The 18,850-nt window shown below is 37.5% G+C and overlaps 2 protein-coding genes across 2 annotated transcripts in view; one reads left to right on the forward strand and one right to left on the reverse strand.

The window, feature by feature from the left end:
* Nucleotides 1–281: 281 nt before the first annotated feature.
* LOC105250842 (cartilage oligomeric matrix protein) lies at nt 282–9,464 on the forward strand. The gene is made up of 15 exons (XM_011257160.3): nt 282–602; nt 1,149–1,322; nt 1,406–1,641; nt 2,369–3,317; nt 3,391–3,476; nt 3,810–3,873; nt 4,712–4,919; nt 5,119–5,247; nt 5,538–5,814; nt 5,918–6,070; nt 6,373–6,745; nt 6,938–7,291; nt 7,861–8,088; nt 8,309–8,821; nt 9,102–9,464. Exons 1-15 carry the CDS (start codon nt 527–529, stop codon nt 9,218–9,220), a joined length of 3,939 nt encoding a protein of 1,312 aa, XP_011255462.1. The 5' UTR covers nt 282–526; the 3' UTR covers nt 9,221–9,464.
* A 304-nt stretch (nt 9,465–9,768) lies between these two features.
* Nucleotides 9,769–18,850, reverse strand: part of LOC105250843 (C-Maf-inducing protein) — a 29,122-nt gene continuing 20,040 nt past the window's right edge. The window contains exons 2-9 of the mRNA XM_011257161.3: nt 17,382–17,567; nt 15,795–16,217; nt 15,470–15,618; nt 15,304–15,393; nt 14,974–15,226; nt 13,791–14,048; nt 13,324–13,624; nt 9,769–12,890 (exon numbers count right to left, since the gene is read on the reverse strand). Of these exons, the coding sequence (XP_011255463.1) occupies nt 12,766–12,890; nt 13,324–13,624; nt 13,791–14,048; nt 14,974–15,226; nt 15,304–15,393; nt 15,470–15,618; nt 15,795–16,217; nt 17,382–17,567 (1,785 nt within the window). The 3' untranslated portion in view covers nt 9,769–12,765. The remainder of the gene's footprint in view (nt 12,891–13,323; nt 13,625–13,790; nt 14,049–14,973; nt 15,227–15,303; nt 15,394–15,469; nt 15,619–15,794; nt 16,218–17,381; nt 17,568–18,850) is intronic.

Here is an 18,850-nt window from a genome sequence, read left to right on the forward strand (position 1 = left end):
TTTAATCGGCGCATAAAAATCTTCGTCTATTAATTTTTATTTATCTCTATCTTTTATTCATGAAACTGGTTTTATCAAACAGTCCCTCTCTCTTTCGCGCTTTCACTCCATCTTTCTTTTCGAGATAATCATAATAGCCAATTTACCGTGATAAATCCTAGCAATCCTAATAATCCTAAATTCATATTTTCTCTGCTCGTTACGTATCAATGCAAGTAGTACCGTACAAAATCTCGTTCGTAAAGTCGTACTCGTGGGCGACGTATAAAGTCGCGGTCAGTTCGTGTCCGCGTCTCAGTCGGCGGCCGTGCCTTCTGTATCCGCGCGTGCCGTCGTATCCGTCAAAATCTTCCGCATCGCGATTTCGAGACGAGACATCGAGAGGAAAAATCGCGTAACGAATCGACATCTTGAACAGAATTAGGAAGAAAAACGTTTCCCTTCGAATTTCGTCTCTTTTTCTTTCTTAAAAATTTCATCGCGGAAAGTTTGATTCATTCGCGCGCAGAATTGGAAACGCGTCAGGATGCGAATCCTGACCGTGTTGATCCTCGGGCTACTCATTGTCTGTGTTGTCGACGGTAGCGTCGTACCAGACGAAGGTAAGGATTTCGATTCGAAATTGAAAAAGTGGAAAATATTTTTCCGACTTAATATCACAAAGTATCTTGCATTGCTTTCGAAATTCACGCCCACATTCCTCTTTTTTTATTAATTAACATAAACATATACATTTGCAGTAATAAAAGATTTTTCCCAATATTCTTTTTCATTTATCCAATAATCTAGATAGAATCTCGATAGGATTTTGTAACATTTAATACCATTCATAGCTACTTCTCTTCGATTTAGATGCGTTTGCTCTATCGAAGACCATTCCCGGTGCAATGCTACAAAAAACTTGATAGCAACGCGAGATCGATGACCAATACATGATACGATCGTTCAATTCCTGTTTATATCATATCAATCATGTGCAAATAAATTAAAAGCGAGATATCCTTCTATCGATCAATATTGATTAAAATTTCTAATCAATATTAATTATTATATTTTAAATCCATTAATTTCATCATCCATTATTCAATGCATATTATATTCTTTTTATACTAATCTATTTATAACATTTTTTTATTTTGTTTCGACAGCCTTAACTGCAAGCCTGCAAAATGTATGGAACGAAAATGAATTTATTATTGCTTTGTCCAATATTAAAATCAGGAAGAAATCCGGCACGAGCAATTCGATCGAGACTCTATTGGCCGTAAAGTATAAACAGAAAACCAAAATGGTGCTCATACTCGATCGACGCACAAAGCGCGGTGAGTCGACTAATTCCTCAGGATCACCTCAGGATTCCCTTAATTTTTTACATCACGAAACATTGATCCCCTCGTCGTTTCAGTTATACTCGAGAGCCTCGACGAGGGCGGCCGACGAAGCGCTGCGCACGTCAACGTAGATTCTCTCTCGGTGAATACGCCTCTGAAGAGCTTGATTATCCTGGTGCACCAAAGTGGTGCACCAACGCGAATTAACTCCCGCGTGGACGTATATGTCGATTGCATCTACGAGGGCTCCATACCGCTCAAGAAACCTTTCCGCGACATAGCCGAGACCGAAGACCCGTCCATAGAAGTGGTAAGAGTCTAAAATGTTGATCGTTAGATTAATATTCTTAGATAATATATTTAGATAATATGTATTTTTCTACATTGTGTCAATTCGTGCATTTTATTTGCGTTAGCTGAGGAAATTGAAAGAGTACAAACGCGAACATGTCGCTTTGAAATCGCTCCTCGAACGCTGAATCTAAAATCTCTGCCCACATTTTTACTTTTCCGTTCTACTCGATATTATTTTCCGCTGTCGCTCTCTTTCGCTGCTTTTACGATTGCACGACGATTTCTTATTTACGTGCTGTCCGTGACGTCCGCGAACGTGGGACGACGTCTTTCCAAATATGGTTGACGAGATCTAAGCTAGTTGCTGTTTCTGTTACGCGCACCTGGCCGGTTTACCCAACCCAAACACAACGATTTCTGATTACTCGGATGAATTGAATTCGTTTCAATGAATTATTCGTGTCCTTCTGTTATTCCGACTTTATACATTGTCCCTCTATGATTTCTTCCTATTTTTGTTGCAATTTACTAAGTAAAATTCTATATATATTTTCGCAAATATCAAAATAAATATACCATTAAAGATACTATTACATATGTATAATGTAAAATTTTTGATTATATCATAAATATATACTCATTTTTTAGCTAACAACTTATTTAATTAGTGATTTACTCGATTAAATTAATATTTATTTTAAATTAATATTTATTTATTAATAAACATATCGAAATTCTTTCAGTTCAGAGAACGAAAATGCCGGGCGAAAGTGTATCAATCCAACATTAATGACGCGTTGAAAAAGGAAAAGTGTCCCAAAAATCTAATCGATATTAAGCAGTCTTCGATATTCGAGAATACAAAACAACCAGATCATACGAAAATTAATTCTACCGATTCCAAGGGATATGATCAAAAAAAGAAACCTACCGATCGACCTGACGGGACCGATGATGATCACGGAATCAAGAACGGATCGGCCACGTCGGATCAGAGTAACAATTCTACACCGTCCACTGGTCAAAACGACACAAAACGTCCCAGACACCGTACGAATAAGAAATCTCCCAGTAAAAAAGATCAATATACTCATTCGAGCGATCGAGAGATCGCACACAAGAAGACTCCGCGACGCCCAGGAAGCAATAATAAACCTGATAAATATGATCTGGACGGTTCTTTTGATCCTTTCTCATCGGGTGAGATAGATAATCTTGATCCAGGATCTCTTTCTTCGCCGTTTACTTTGCAGCCGTCCACTACGGGAAATTATCCCACTAAACAATTGAAGAAACCGTATCAATTAGAAACGGAATCCAATGGATCGGATCAATATGGCTCAAAGAAACCTGGACGATCGGACGAGACCGACGGTTTTGACTATCCAGATGAGTCATCATTAACTTCGCCGTATACTAAAGGTACTCAACATCCCGACAAATTGCATCAAACAGATTCGAGACCCGATAGATCCGATGGATTGGATTCATATGAGTTTAACAAGAATCTTTTTCCAACGTCCGATAAATCTGACGGTTTTGTATCTCGTGATAAACTTAAGCGACCTGGTCGAAGTACAAGTCGTCCAGGAGTATCCGATGGATTCGATTATCCGGACTCGGACGTGTCATTAACTACTAAAAGAGTGCCCAGAAGAGGTGATATTGGAATCCAGAGTCTGGATGAAAGAAGTGAGTGAGATATAAGCGGGCATCAAATTGCTTTACATTATTCAAAATTTAACGCATGAAAAATATTTTCCAGTCTGCCAGACCGACGATCAAATTGTGAAAACCTTGAACGAATTAATCAACGCCACCAGGAAACTCTGGAGGGAACTGGAATTAAATGTAAGTAAAGCAATTAATTCTTAAATTTTAAATTAATGTTTTAAATGTGCTATTCATGTGTTGTATTAACAATAATGTGTTGTCATAACAATAATGTTAAAATTAAGATTAATCAAACATCTTATATAATTTTCCAATGTTTCGCTTCGAAAAAATAATTAATAAAAGATAATAAACTAAATTTAAATGATTATAGAAAATAAAAATTCTATTTTCATTACAATATGAAATTTGAATTTACGTTTCATCATTAAAATGCTTTGTTAAAAAAAATACCAATGCATTATGTATTCGTTATTTATAAGAAAAACAATTTTATTTGCCGTTTTACAGAGGCAGGAAACTCAACATCTTCGTCAATTGATCGAAAACTGCTCGGCGTGTCGTACACCCATCGGTGAGTGACGTTCCGTCGTATTGAAAGGACACGTGCTCGAAAATAACAGTTGTCTTAACTTAGAAGCTAGCCAAAATCGCACCGTAATATCACTTGAATGATTTTATCTATCACTCTCGCGTCCTTGACACTCTCGAATTTAATCTGTACGTGCGGCAGTTGTCAACGGAAATATCTATTTATATGCAACGAGTTGTATTAAGCAATCTTACAACGCAATAAATATCTGTTGTTAGAAAAATTCAACTTTGTTGTAACTCTTATATTCTTGTGTTGCGTAGTCCACAACATATATTTTCGCTTAAATCGCTAATCTCTTTCGACGTGTGGGTAGCGGGCTAATTTTTAAAACACGATGCTTGTATCTATAAACAATCGTTCGATAATTAATAAATATCGCATATAATATTTTTTTATTCTTCCGTCATAAGCAATTTTATCGCAATGCAATTATTGAAAAAAAATTCTCACTCTCTTGTAAAATGACATATTTTTGATATCTATCTGTTCGACTTCCATCTATCTGCAGAAATTAAATTAAAAGTAGACAGCTTTACAACTGCATCATTGTTGTCTCCGTATTGTCCCTATTCTAAGTAAATCGAGAATGCGCAAGAGATTCGCGATGTCCATCCTAAGTCGATCTCATTTAAATATAATGCACGTATATCACTTTGCACGTGCACGTACGACACGCTGGGGCGTCGCATAATTTTCCGGGGCTCGTGCCGGGCCCGCTCGACGGACGCGTATGGGAGATCGGAGACCAAAAATATCCCGAAAAATTGGCAAATTCATTCAATCGTCACTCGAGCCGTGATCCCGGTAATTCCCGTAGTGACACCACCGCCGCTGCTCTCGTGCGACCCTTCACCGTGCTACCCCGGCGTCGAATGCCGCCTCACACCAAGAGGACCTCAATGCGGCCCCTGTATCCGCGGTTATACCGGAAACGGACGGGTCTGCTCCAAAATCAACGTCATCACCTGCACCAACCGGCCGTGCTTCCAGGGAGTGCGTTGCTACGAAGTCAGCGATGGTTACAAGTAAAATTACCATCACGCATGTTGTCCGAGGCTGTAAAATAGATAAGATAAAAATATATAAAAGCAAGAATTTCTCCGAAAGAATAATGAATAATAATGAATACCTTAATGATGTATTAATAATACCTTATATAATAATGAATACCACATGTATTTCATGAGATCATACGTTGCATTCGAATATAATTCTCGTTTCCAGATGCGGTAGATGTCCTAGCGGATACACCGGCGATGGTGAAAGATGCGATAGGCATAGAAATGCTTGTGAAAGTCACCCCTGCCATCCGGAAGTCAAGTGCTATCCGACTTACAATCCGCCGTACTTCAAGTAAATAGCGACATACTTATTTGAAGTTCTTAATATTAATTTATTCAATTTCTTTTTGAAAAACAAAGCTAGTTTTCTTTAAAAATCTTATCGAAAATTAATGCAAATTAATAAAATTTTCTTTTAGCACATATGAAGAAAAAGAGAAACTATAAAAAATAATCAATTAAACCTTCACGTCTCTTTTTAAATTCGTAATTTTTTCTTTATTTTGTATTTTTTTCGAGGCACAAGAAGCTATTCGAATATCCGTCTTTCATCTCATGTTTCTTGATCAATTTTGAATACAGATGCGGTCCATGTCCATTGGGATATGTGGGTAACGGTACAGTATGCCTCGATGCGAACGAATGCGAGCTGGCTCGACCCTGTCATCCCGGAGTACGGTGCATCAATCTCCATCCCGGATACAGATGCGACAGGTGTCCGACAGGTTACACCGGACCAATGACGGAAGGTGTCGGTGTCGAGATGGCCAGGACGCGAAAACAGATTTGTCAGGATATAAATGAGTGTGACATCAACAACGGTGGATGCCATCCTAATTCAGAGTGTATCAATACGGAAGTAATACGGAGAAATTTTTCAAGATCTTAAATTATGATTTGCAGAGAAATAAATTTCTATTTTTCGTTATTATTTATACTTTAATTGCTCGTTATTCCTAAAGGGATCCTATAGATGTGGTTTCTGTAAAGCCGGCTACATCGGTAATCAAACAGTGGGATGTCATCTTCAACAAGATCTCTGTCCGGATATGGTAACAGTCTGTGACGTCAATGCCAATTGTATTGCCATGTATATCAATGAATATTCATGCAAGGTAAATGTCGCTGTTGTATCATCTAAAGAAAATTACGTAATGACAGATTGAAAACATTATATGTATAATATAAATAAATTTCTAGAAATAATATATTTGAAAGAAAATGTAATTAAGTTTCTCACATTTATAATTTTTTCTAAATTTGCAGAATTTTAAAAGCTTTTATTAACAATTATTATTCATTTTATAGATTTAAAATTAGAAACAATGTACGGATTATCTTTTCTGCCATGTTATTTATAATTTGATTAAAATAAAACATTAAAATATTTATTAATACTTTGATGCATCCTTTGCAGTGTCGCGTCGGTTGGGCCGGAAATGGATTCGTCTGCGGTCCTGACAACGATAGCGACGGTATCCCCGATAGGGGTCTGCATTGTCATGACCGACGCTGTCATTCCGACAATTGTCCGACGATACCGAACAGCGGGCAAGAGGACACCGACGAGGACGGGATCGGTGATGCTTGCGACAGTGATGCCGATAATGACGGCGTATTGAATTCACCCGACAATTGTATGTATCATTATAATCCGAATCAGCTGGACATGGATAATGACAAGATCGGCGACGAATGCGATAATTGCCCGAGGGATTTGAATCCGAAACAGGAAGATTTAGACGACGATGGCATAGGCGATGTGTGCGATAGTGATATGGACAATGACAGTAATTATCGCTATGTTTAATTTTTAATATTAAAAAAAAAAGAATTTCCAAATTTCTGTGAATTAAACAGGAAAAAGGAAGTAAAAGAGACATTCTATATTTTTCCATCGTAAAATGACTATTGATTGAATCGTTATCGATAATCAAGGCACGAATGATGCGCCACACTATACAATACTTATAATCCTTCAGATGTCCAAAATGCTCAGGACAATTGCATTATGGTGAGGAATCCTGATCAGCGTGACACCGACATGGACGGCATCGGCGATGTCTGCGACAATTGTCCAACGATCAGTAATCCCGATCAGACGGATGTTGATGACGATGGCGTCGGGGACGTCTGCGACACGGATGCGGACCGCGACAGGGACGGTGTTCAGGACGACAGGGACAATTGTCCCGATTTGGCGAATCCTGGGCAGAACGACATCGATCACGATAACATCGGCAACGAGTGCGATGATGACATCGATGGTGATAATGTAATCAATACGATCGATAACTGTCCTTATGTGTACAATCCGGACCAGCATGACATTAATCGTGAGTAATAAGTCTTTTCTTGTAACATTCATGAACAATAATGTGACTTTGCTACGCTGAAAAGATGAATAAATTTACTTAGTATATCAATCATTAAAATGTATAAAAAAGTTACTATTTAAAAATCTTAATCTTCTTTCTTAATTTATTTACGATGATAATTATGTATGCCATCTGTCATATAAGAAATCTAATATAACTAATTGTTATTATATTTATAAGAAAATCAGGCATACATAATATTATATTAAATAATATAATAAATATATTTATAAAAAAAGAAGATTTAAAAGGATCATTCAAATAGTAGTTTCAATTATAAATATAGCACAGTGAAATCTCATTGAGAACATTTAATTAGTGATGATGATGAAATTTTATTTATTATCCTAATCAATAAAACATAAAATCAAATAGATGAGCAAAGTGTGAGTTTGCATCGAAGCTCACTGAAATATTTATTAATCTTCAATGAAATCTTGTTACTTTTAAATGATTTTCACTGATTCAGTTTAAGACAGTTTTGATTGACATTGTAACGTTTATTACTTATATTTTGCATTTTATAGATGACGGTATCGGCGATGCATGCTGGAATGATAATGACAATGACACGGTTATCAATACCAAGGATAATTGTCCCAATAATAGTTTAATATGGGCGACAGACTTCCGAAAATATACGACCATCAATCTGGATCCGTACGGTGAATCGCAAAAGGATCCTGTATGGAAAATTCTTCATGATGGGGCTGAGATTTCGCAGCTTCTTAACAGCGATCCTGGAATCGCTATAGGTGAGTTTATTTTTATCTCATTAAAGACATATATAAAAAAATAGATATTCGTACATATATTTTGCAAATTTCGTAAAAATATTTCTTCTCCGAAAAACATTGTTTCTTTTAATTCAAAGAATACGAGAAAAACGTATAAAGCTTTTAATTAATTATTAATTAATTCCACAAAAGACTATTGCGCTAAATTTGTTTCATCTATTTGTCTGTTCACGTCAAGGGCCGGATGAATTCACTGGCGTCGATTTCGAAGGGACCTTTTACATCGATGATCAGGACGACGATGACGATTTCGTGGGCTTTGTTTTTTCTTATCAGGATTCTCGACATTTTTACGCTGTTACTTGGAAGATGAACGAGCAGGTTTACTGGATACCAACTCCATTCCGCGCCGAAGCCGATCCCGGGATTGTATTGAAACTCGTCCAGTCGGAAACGGGACCGGGCGAAATACTCAGAAATAGTCTTTGGCATAAGTATGACACTCCCAATCAGGTGAAGATTATCTGGACAGATCCAAAGAAAATGGGCTGGCAGCAAAGGGTGTCATACAGATGGCATTTGATACACAGGCCACAGATCGGTCTGATCAGATTCTGGCTGTATCAGGGGACGTTACTGATAACCGATTCCGGAAACCTGTTCGATTCGACTTTACAGGGCGGCAAAATAGGTGTCTACTGCTTCTCGCAAATGAATATCATCTGGTCCGATTTAATGTATAAGTGTGCAGGTAAAGCCTAGCAAGCAATCCTACGAGCAATTTCTATAAAACATGTTACATAAAACATCGTAATCAACTATTTCAAGAATTCATCACTTAAAGAAAACTATAAAAATGTTTTTGGTTATCATATTAAATGTAGTAAATACTTTTTTAGAATTATAGTAAAATATAATAGAGATAAAATAATCATCAGACAATTCATATAAGAAATAACTGTCACTAATAGTTACCGAAATTTTAAAGTAATTGGCATATTTATATAGCTAAGAAATTAATATTATTTCAGAAACCGTGCCTCGATACATATGGGACCAATTACCTGATAATCTAAAGAAAGAAATTCAAGTGAAGGTTGAAACAGGTCATCAACAACAAATAGTACAACGAATGAATTACGATTTCTAAATCAGATTCTCGGTGAAGAGAACGAGTCAATAAAGAGTGCAGGGATTACAAGGAAGTTTAAATCTTCGTAATTTTAATTTTAAAATAATCACGAAATTATATCTAGGCGAGTTATAATCAATCAAATTGCATATTTTTGACGCGTTTAAATAATGGTTTGCATAAACTTGCAATTCTTGATGAGAAATTTTGTACATTTCTTAGATATATATCTTGTAACACAGAAATATTTAATATTCCAGAATGTATGATAAATATATATTTCTTCTATTTAACCTATCAATTAATTTTTATTGTGTCGGAAATAATTATTTAAGTATTATTATCTCAATTTCAATGTTATTATAAAACGAAATATACGTACTTTATGCAGATATTAGAGTATGTACAGAGTCGCGAGATACATCGATTAATGTATGTCATCATCTGAATTGTATAAAATCATAATGATTATTGTTCCATTTTTTTATTTCTCTAAGAAATGCAACTTTCGTAAAAATTATTTTCGTATTTTAATAATAGAGCAAAATAAAATACTAATTGTTAATAGGTATATTTTCCATGGCATCGTTACTCATTATAATCAATTCACTTTTCAACATGAGCAACATCGATATAACATAAAATTATAAGGAACTTCATTAAGCTCTTTTAACCTGTCAAAAAGAACTGAAGAGGATTAGTAAGACGAGATAATTTAAGGCGCGATAATTAATATTCTTTTCTCGATTAAACACTTTATTCGTATGAAAATGTCAAAGAAAGATACGATATTAATAATTTAACGCTGAAACTCCGATCACACACATTCTCGTAACACATCTAGAGTAATAGAGTATGTCTTACAGATTTCACCGATAACGGCTACAGAATTACATGCGAGGAAATGAATTTGAGAATAAAACTTAAAGAAACTGTATATCGCGCGCGCTTGGCGAGTCGCGAGAGCCAAGAATCAACGCAGAACCGCAGAGATTTCATTGACAATGAGAAGTAAGAGACCAACGAAAGAGACGCCACAGAAACGGATGGTGTGAGGTATTAAATTCGAATTTATTTGCCTCACTCAGACAGACGTGACGCTGAGGTGAATTAACTCGAGCGATCGTATATATTCTCCCTAAGTTAATATAATCCTTATTGAAATTGACGTAAACAGTCTTCTTACAATGCTTGTTCCCTTGCGGCTTTTACAATAATTTCGAGACGAGAAACTGCGAAACTGTCGATCGTCGTCGCCGCGATTACCGCGACGGCGGCCTTTTATCCTGCCGCCCTTCGAAGGGCGCACCCTCTCTTTCTCTCTTCGTCCTAATCCGCGCTCTAAACTCGAGATATCGATCATCCCCTAAACGCGTGTTCGCGCTAATACAAGAGTTGGATCGTGCGACATACATGTAATATTATATTTTTTTACATATTTATATATATGCATATATATTTTATATATACGTATATATATATACACGAGAAAGGTTCTAGCTAGAGAATAAATTATTAAAATCTACGCATAAAATTGTATTAATAATCGAGGAGAAACAGGAGAGGAGGGAAAACGTTTTTTCTTAATTGTCTACTTATCTATTTACACTAGGGAACGAAATGCACGAGTGCGACTCCGCGTCGTCCGCGATTCGAAGCCTCGCCCTTTACACGATAAAACGCGAAGCTTCACGCGCGCGCTCTTTCTTCATTTTTTTTTCTAGAGTAAAATTGCGTTCGCTGACGCGATGCGACGCGACGCGCACGTTGTGGCAGTGGTCGCTCAGAACTCGCTGATTAAGGCAGTTGGGCACGCCTCGAACGGAAAGGAGATAGCCGAGTGTGTCCCTCGCGAAAGGACACTTCTCGCGAGAGGATCGATTTTGCAGCCGCGGTCCAGCAGCGCGCTGACACTCGATTGGGAACAGTCTTTGTTTGGAAGATCATGGAATCGTTATCGCATCATCATCATCATCATCATCATCATCATCATCATCATCATCATTATTAATGTAATCTTCTCTTTTATTGGCAGGATGCTTACAATCAATGTCGATTCCAGCGGATGATGATTTGATAAACCGTCCAACGACTTTTCTAGTCTGCATACTAAGAGAAGTCAGCTTATAGGCAGGAAAAATTGTGTGCTTTTTGTATTTTCATTGTGTGAAACTATGCGTCAATAACGTTTATTTTTGCCATCATCGCACTCCGTTAGAGTTAGAGAGTCTTTTCGCGACGCATCTAAACGACTTCCAATTTCATCAGCGCGAGTAGTGAACGTTAGCGACGTGTGCTTTTGATAAACGAAACTCGAATAGCGATGTTCTTAATTCCCATCAAAAATATTAATATTAAAAAATGACATATGCAAATATAAAAAACGCAATGGATCAGATAAAAGGATGAAGATATCGCGTTGCGTTTTTAACGTTACTCGACATAAATATGAATAAAAGCAATTCGCTTTTCTAAAGCTAGAAGTAGAGGAAGAACTTGCTAAAATTATCATTAAAATTGATGCTCGATGAAGTCGACCTTTAGACTTGTGTAAAACACAAATGATCGATTAAACACGAATCGTTTTCGAATGAAAAGTATCGAGGCAATCGTGTTATTGGACGTGTATGTGTGTGGGGGGGTGTATGTGTGCGCAATATTAGTGCGCAAAGCCCTTTGCCATGTTTGAACAGAACGAAGAGATACATGATCGCGTCGAAGAAGCAATTATTAGAATCGAGGAATATGAGTCGTTTGCACGGTAAATTCTCGGAATGGCATTCCGAGAATTTACCGTGCAAACGACTCATATTCCTCGATTCTAACAATTGCTTCTTCGACGCGATCGTGTATCTCTTCATTCCGTTCAAACTCGTATTTCATGCAAATATCGCTCTTTGCTTATTCAAACGAACGTGCGCCTTCTTGGAAATTGACGTCTTAGTTCGCAACGTTGGAATGTCTCTGAAAAGTGTAGTCTTCGACGACGTGAAAGGAACGTCTTCAAATTAATATTCCTCGCGACGGCATCGTCGAATCGACTCGCTGATTCGAGACTTTGGAAGAGAACTTTTGTCTAACGTTTCGAATAAGTAATATCTAGAAAATGAAAGGAAGATGCGTTAATAAACGCGCGGATTTTCATTGACGCGTTCGTCGATCCATCGCGCGTATTCTTATCGCCCTCTGGAAAGATAAAGTCATCGATCGCGGTTAAACCGTGGAAGTATAAGCATCGTCGAAGATATGATAAAGATTCGATAGAAGACTCTTCATTCATCCTACACACACAGTGTCCCCTAATATACTTCTTTAGTCCTCTCTTGAGTTTCATCGACAATGGTCCATTGTTTTGTCAGATTGCGACCTAACAGGACGAACAAATTTATCGCGCTCGATATCAAATTGATTACCGAAAATACGGACAATAACAACGTCACTTGGTATCGGCAATCTCTCGAATTGTCTTCTCCGAACGATAAAGCATCTTAGCGTTGCTTCTTCGTTTTCATATCACGACGATCGCTACCGTCGATGGGCGAAGTGCTGGACGTAACCTCGGGTCACCAGGCCTCCGTATATCGAACATCGAATTCTTGCAGAGCCGGCAATCGCTTCTTCAGCGACTCGAATGTCTGGGCTGACAGCTTCGTGCTGTTTAAATTCAGCTTTCTTAGGCTGGTTAATGCTGCAACAGAATAGCAAAGCATTTTTTTAAAGCGACGAATTAAAAAATTTCGTCAAAATAAATAAAAACTCGAAGAGTTAATATATATATATATTTATATATATATATATATATATATATATATATAAAAATCAATATATATGTATATTAATTTAGATAATATGAGAAATATATTAATCCAACATTTCTTGCATTCTTTTCATCGTACGCATTCATATTCATGATATTCATTGATATTTATTTAATCAATCTCTAATTATGCTCTTCAATATACAATTCTTGATTTTTGATAACTAAAACTTAAATGAATATTTGACTTGATTGATGGATAGTCGTTTTTCAAAACAGTTTGAAATTATTAATTATTAATAAATTTTTTTCAAGTCTAATGATTCAAGTTGTTATTAAATTCCTTCGAAATGAAGATACTTACAGGCCAACGTAGAGATGCCTTTGTCAGATACGGGCGTCTCGCAGAGATTCAGCACCTGCAGCTTCTGCAGATGCTCGCTGATCATCTGTAGGCCGGCGTCGCCGAATTGCGTGGCCCATAGATTCAAATATCGTAGCGCCGGCAGCTTGATCAGCTGCTCCGCGCACGCGGATGTCACAGAGGTGAAGGCTAAGCTGAGGCACTCGAGATTACCGAGGGCGCGACCGCCCAGCAGAAGGGCGACGTCGGCGTCGGTCGCTCGCACCGGCAGCGTCAGTTTACGCGGTCCGCCCTTTTGTTGCTGCCAAGAACGAGATCAAACGCGCGCATATAAGCGTACACGAGCATGATAAGAGCCTATAGTTTATCATCGCGTTCATCCAAAAGAAACGAGGCACAAAGCTCGAAGACGCGGCGCGCAATTTTCCGCGCCGCCTACCGGAATAATGATTCGCGACGTTCCTTACCAGCTCCTGCAGATTCTTCTGCCTTTGACAGAGCGCGACGTAGCGCTCCTTCCCGGATTCCGTAGACTCCAGCGCGTTGACTATCTGAAGCCTCGCCTCCTCGTTCGGCAGTAAACGCCACTCGAGCATCAAACAGAGCGCCTCTTGCGCGGCGTCGCAGCCCCGCACCGCTAGTAAAATGCAATCATCCCCCGCTTGCTTCTGTAGGGACGCGATGAACCTCTTTCGCCGATAGCAACATGTCAGCAGAGTTGTCAGCTAACGTGAAAGTAATAGAGCTCTATTTACACGTTATGTAAATGTATATTTATTTGTATATTACAGATAAATTAGATTGGAAATAGTTCTCTTCCGAATTGCCTGTTAAAATTCCTCGACGATCAAATCAGTTATGTAATCCAGAATAAAATTTATTCGATCGAAACGCTTTCCGTTCCATTCACTTTCCCGCAATCGTCACGACAGACCTCATTAATTCCGCGCGGCGATGGCGATTCAGTTCCGCGATAACATTCGAGAGATTGGAATGGATGCTGCCAATATAGGTTTCATTGAAGTCGAGCGCGCACGCGTAGCCTCAAAAGAGCCAATTCATGAATATTCAGATGGACCCTCGAGTCGCATGAGAATGATCGTCGCTCTATTTACTCGAGATGAATTGTTTCTGAACAGCAAATCTTATTGTGGTATTGTGGTATTATCGCGAGGAGGCCGGGGAGACGTGATTCGAAATGCCTGGCTCGCTCGAGATATACCGAATGCGCTGTAATCATTTCACGTGTGGATAAATTCGGTAGCGATAAGCGCGATAATTGCATATCCGTCCGCGTCGCTCTCTCTATTCGCCGTTAGAGATATTTATATCTCTCGCCGAGTGTGACCCAAATGTATGTTTAAAAGAGACGAATGTTTTATACGAGATCGTAAAGAAAGGAAGACACATAAATGTCACGCTCGCGTGTCTTTCTGTGAGTTTTTTCATGTCTTATTAAAGATTTAAGATCAAGAAAACTGTCCGCATGTATGAAAGGATCTTTATAGGTGTAATTATATTTTATAACCGAGTAAAACTTTTAAAACCCCAAAAAACCGCTCGTTTTTATTTTTCGAAGCGCGTTAAACGATCTTAACGATACGCGAAACGTGACTGTTTCGGAGGAAGAAACAAGTTGAAATCTCTCACCATCTCGCCGAACAGCTCTCCGCGATCTGGACAGGCTGGGCTGGACGGCGCGGCGATATGGATCCAGCCTGGACGCGGCTCTCGGACGGGCAACAGAATGCGATGCACTATGCATCTCGGGTCTTTTGCCAGTCGTTGCATCACGCACATCAGCACGGACTCCTGAACTTCCCTCATGGCCAGAGCTTCTTCCGGGAACGGGACAGGCTGCAAGAGCGCCCCGAGACCCGGACGCCAATCGGAGTACTCCGATCTGAAATGTTATTTCTCGAATTTAAAGCTGGAAATTCAGAATAATTAAACGAAGAGTACGAGTTATGCATTGCTTACGCAATATTCAAGACGAGCAAGTAGCACTGCAACGGCGGCAACAACGGCTGCTTATCGTCATTAGATGATCTGCGACTCGACACTTCAAATCTGCGAGCAAAATCCATGGCATTGTTGAAAGTCTGGAATTGTGATTTTCGCTTGTAACAATGGACATGACACTTGCCTGTGGAATATAGCCGCGACGCAGATGGATACGAGATTGGGAAGTACCCTTGGATGCGGACAATCACTACCAGGCCCATGAACCGACGAGATGTAGTCTCTGATTGCCTGCTCGCCGTCGTTGTTTTCGTACAAAGCCGCCACAAAGACCTATGGACATATAAAGCAACATTGCATATTATTCATCATAATAAATCGGCCAAACAGTTAAAATGACTAGAATAGCAAAAGTTTAATAGATTCTTGATCTAAACTCGATGTATAATCAAGCCGTAAATTAAACTAACGCCAGCCAAAAATAATGTCGTCCACTTTTCGGCGCCTACCTGCAGCAACTTCCTCATGTCCGGCGACTTGCCAAAGTCAACGGTGTGCTTCAGGCATCTCGTGATCGCTGGACCGAGCATTGGGACCAGCTGCGATCGCGGATGCTGCTGTGCCAGTCTAGCGAGCGCTCTTGCGAGAGCCGCCGGTGGGGCTGCCTTTTCCAGAAGCGGCGCCACCACAGAGAGCACGGCCTCTGCCCAGCTCCTGCGATCGCGAACAACACCATCGATCTTCGCATTTGTCTCCGAATCCGCGTTGGGTTCCTCTAGAAGTTTAGCGACTGCCTCCAGTGGAGCACCCGCCACTCTTTCGTCCTGGAGCGGCGTCCACAGAGCGAAGTCTACCATGGTGCGTAATTCGCGCAATATCACCTCTTCTCGTGTGCTCATAGACACCAGATGTTGGTACTTGAAGATGCTTTTCTGATGAACAAACAAATCGATTTGACTTATCATAACTTTAGTTTGTTTAATAATAAATTCATTAATCAGAATTTGAAAGCAAGGAAGTTTCTACAGATGAGAGAGAAGAGAGATGTATGATTGAGTATTATTATAATAAATGATTATTATAATAAAAGAAAGATTATTAATTGAAAGATTATTATAATAAATAAAGTGATGTATAATAAAGTAATATATTTAAATATAATAAACATAGAACATTAAATATAATAAACATAGTAGAAATCTTATTTTTTTCAGGTCTATCATGTTACGATTTTCAATATCAACAAAGAATAATTAACTAAAGAAATCATATATTAAAGATTAACTCGAATTTAAATATAAATCATTGAAATGAAATAACTGTCTCTCTTTAAATAAAATTAACGATATTCAACTGTCAATGTATGGACAATGTTTCTAATGGAGATACGTCCGTAAACAATACAATTCAATTAATCGTTATGATCAATCTAAATCGCTGCGATTTACTCGTAAAAGCCGCGATACGAGAAGCTGCTTATTAACTTGACTGTCGGATATTATATTGTTCACTACAACTGTCATAAAATACGTATCCTAGAGATTTGATGCAGCCGAGGACGATCGAGAAGAACGTTTACTTCACGCGACGTTATTACTTTCTGTTTCAGTCTTATATTGTCAGACGTTAATAACGACCGTGTTTACTCGCGTTCAACTGCCGATCAACATCAGAGAGAGCCGAAATATATTGAAAAATATTGAAAAAAATATTTGATATCAGCGTTTGTTCATTCGCGTGAATAACATTGATCGTTTTCGGAAAAAAAATCAAATACCACGAAAAAAAATACAAATACGGTGCTCTATTGTTCACCTAAAATGTTACAAGTTAAACAAAATAAGAAATCAAAATTATTTTTCTTTCCAATATTTTTCATTGTCACTACCAATAAGCAAGCAATAAACAAGCAAAGGCAAATTTTAGCAATATAATCAAGTAAAACGTTAAAACCAATTTAATTTTAATATGAGATAATAACTTATATAATTTGTTATTTAAATAAATATAATTTATCCTTATATAAAAAGTAACGTTCTCTATAATTATATTAATATAAGTAATTTGAGTATATCAATGATATTTTTTTAACGTACTTTCCACAAGATCGAGTGATACCACTGGTCCCTCGTATAAGCGTTGCTGGCTTGTAGAAGAAGCGAGCCATCCGGCAAAACGATGCTAAGACAGTTCTTATATGTGGGATCCCATCTGGCGACAACGTATTTTCGGACCTCGGACATGCTGCTGTATGGAACAGGTTGTTGAAGGAAACCCGTGAGCTGAAACAGACAAACAAATAAAATTTGAAATTGGGGAAAGAAGCTTTCGCAAAAAAAAAAAAAATATATATATATATATATATATGATTGCAAAATGTCAATAATATTATCGAATTAACATCTTATTTTCAGCTTGTTATCATAGTTTAAAAAGCTTTATGCAAAATTCTGATACGCGTACATAATCCCCATAATTCACGGAAATTACATTTCAGAGAATACAGCGTATGAAATAATGTAATTAATTATATACATGAACTAATCTAATTACTTACAATTAGTATAATCTAGCTTGTTATATAATGAAACTGCAAGATAAAAATAATGTACTATCATAACTCGTAATCAAATCGGAATTATTCTGTATTTATTCTGAAACGTCATTACAAACGGTAAAAAATTTTCATCAATAACATTTCGCTTCCGAGAAAGAGGAAAGAACGATAATTTTAAAATAAATGTGTTATAACTTCAAAATGGCATTTCGTTATTTATTGCAGAAAAACATAATTCAAAAGAGATTTATTATTTTTGTACCTTTATCATCAATCATTTTTCTCTTTCAGCTATTATAAGTGGAAATTATTAATATTAAACGCACAAACTCAACAAATAAATGCCATTGCTGTTTATATAATTTATTTATATTTAGCGGATATGATAGAAATGTTTGTATAATATCGACATTATTTAGTGAAAATTATTATTATAATTGAAAGAAAAAGTGCTATGCAAATTTATTTGCAGCATTCTTAAAATTAGCTAGCATTAGCTAATATATTAAAGAGAAAAAAGAGCATTATATATTAGCCCTTCGTTTATATATTGTAGTATAAATTATGATTTAACATTGAAATATTAGATGCAAAAAGTTCATCATTTTTCTATTAAATTTTATTTTTCTCTTTCCTAATTTATAAATTTCTCATATAGGGAATTGAAGAAATTTTCTATAAATGGCAAAAATGTATTGAAGAGTGAATAATCATATATATAATGAATAATAATTATAATTAATTTTGATTAATAAGAAATTATTATTCAAAGTTATTTCAACTTTACTTGAGATGCGAGTTTTTCTTGCATCGATCTAATAGCAGCTTCGAGTTAATGTCAACACAGACTTTCGGCGCGCAACTGGTCTCTAGAAATGACGTAATCACACTTGTCATAACGAAGCGCATGAATGTATATAGAGCAGTACACCGACGAATCTGGCCGTGGCAATAAAAAATAACCGACTCGAACAGGAAGGAACGGAACAGACGCGGAGAGAGCCGGGG

This window comes from Camponotus floridanus, unplaced genomic scaffold, assembly GCF_003227725.1.
Source record: "Camponotus floridanus strain SB8 unplaced genomic scaffold, Cflo_v7.5 scaffold68, whole genome shotgun sequence".
Taxonomy (NCBI): domain Eukaryota; kingdom Metazoa; phylum Arthropoda; class Insecta; order Hymenoptera; family Formicidae; genus Camponotus; species Camponotus floridanus.

Excerpts from the sequence above, each read along its gene's own strand:
- LOC105250842 (XM_011257160.3), top strand. The coding sequence starts at position 527 with ATGCGAATCCTGACCGTGTTGATCCTCGGGCTACTCATTGTCTGTGTT. Across the intron at positions 3,477-3,809 it reads GGAGGGAACTGGAATTAAAT|AGGCAGGAAACTCAACATCT; the intron begins GTAAGTAAAGCA and ends GCCGTTTTACAG. Across the intron at positions 7,292-7,860 it reads GGACCAGCATGACATTAATC|ATGACGGTATCGGCGATGCA; the intron begins GTGAGTAATAAG and ends TGCATTTTATAG.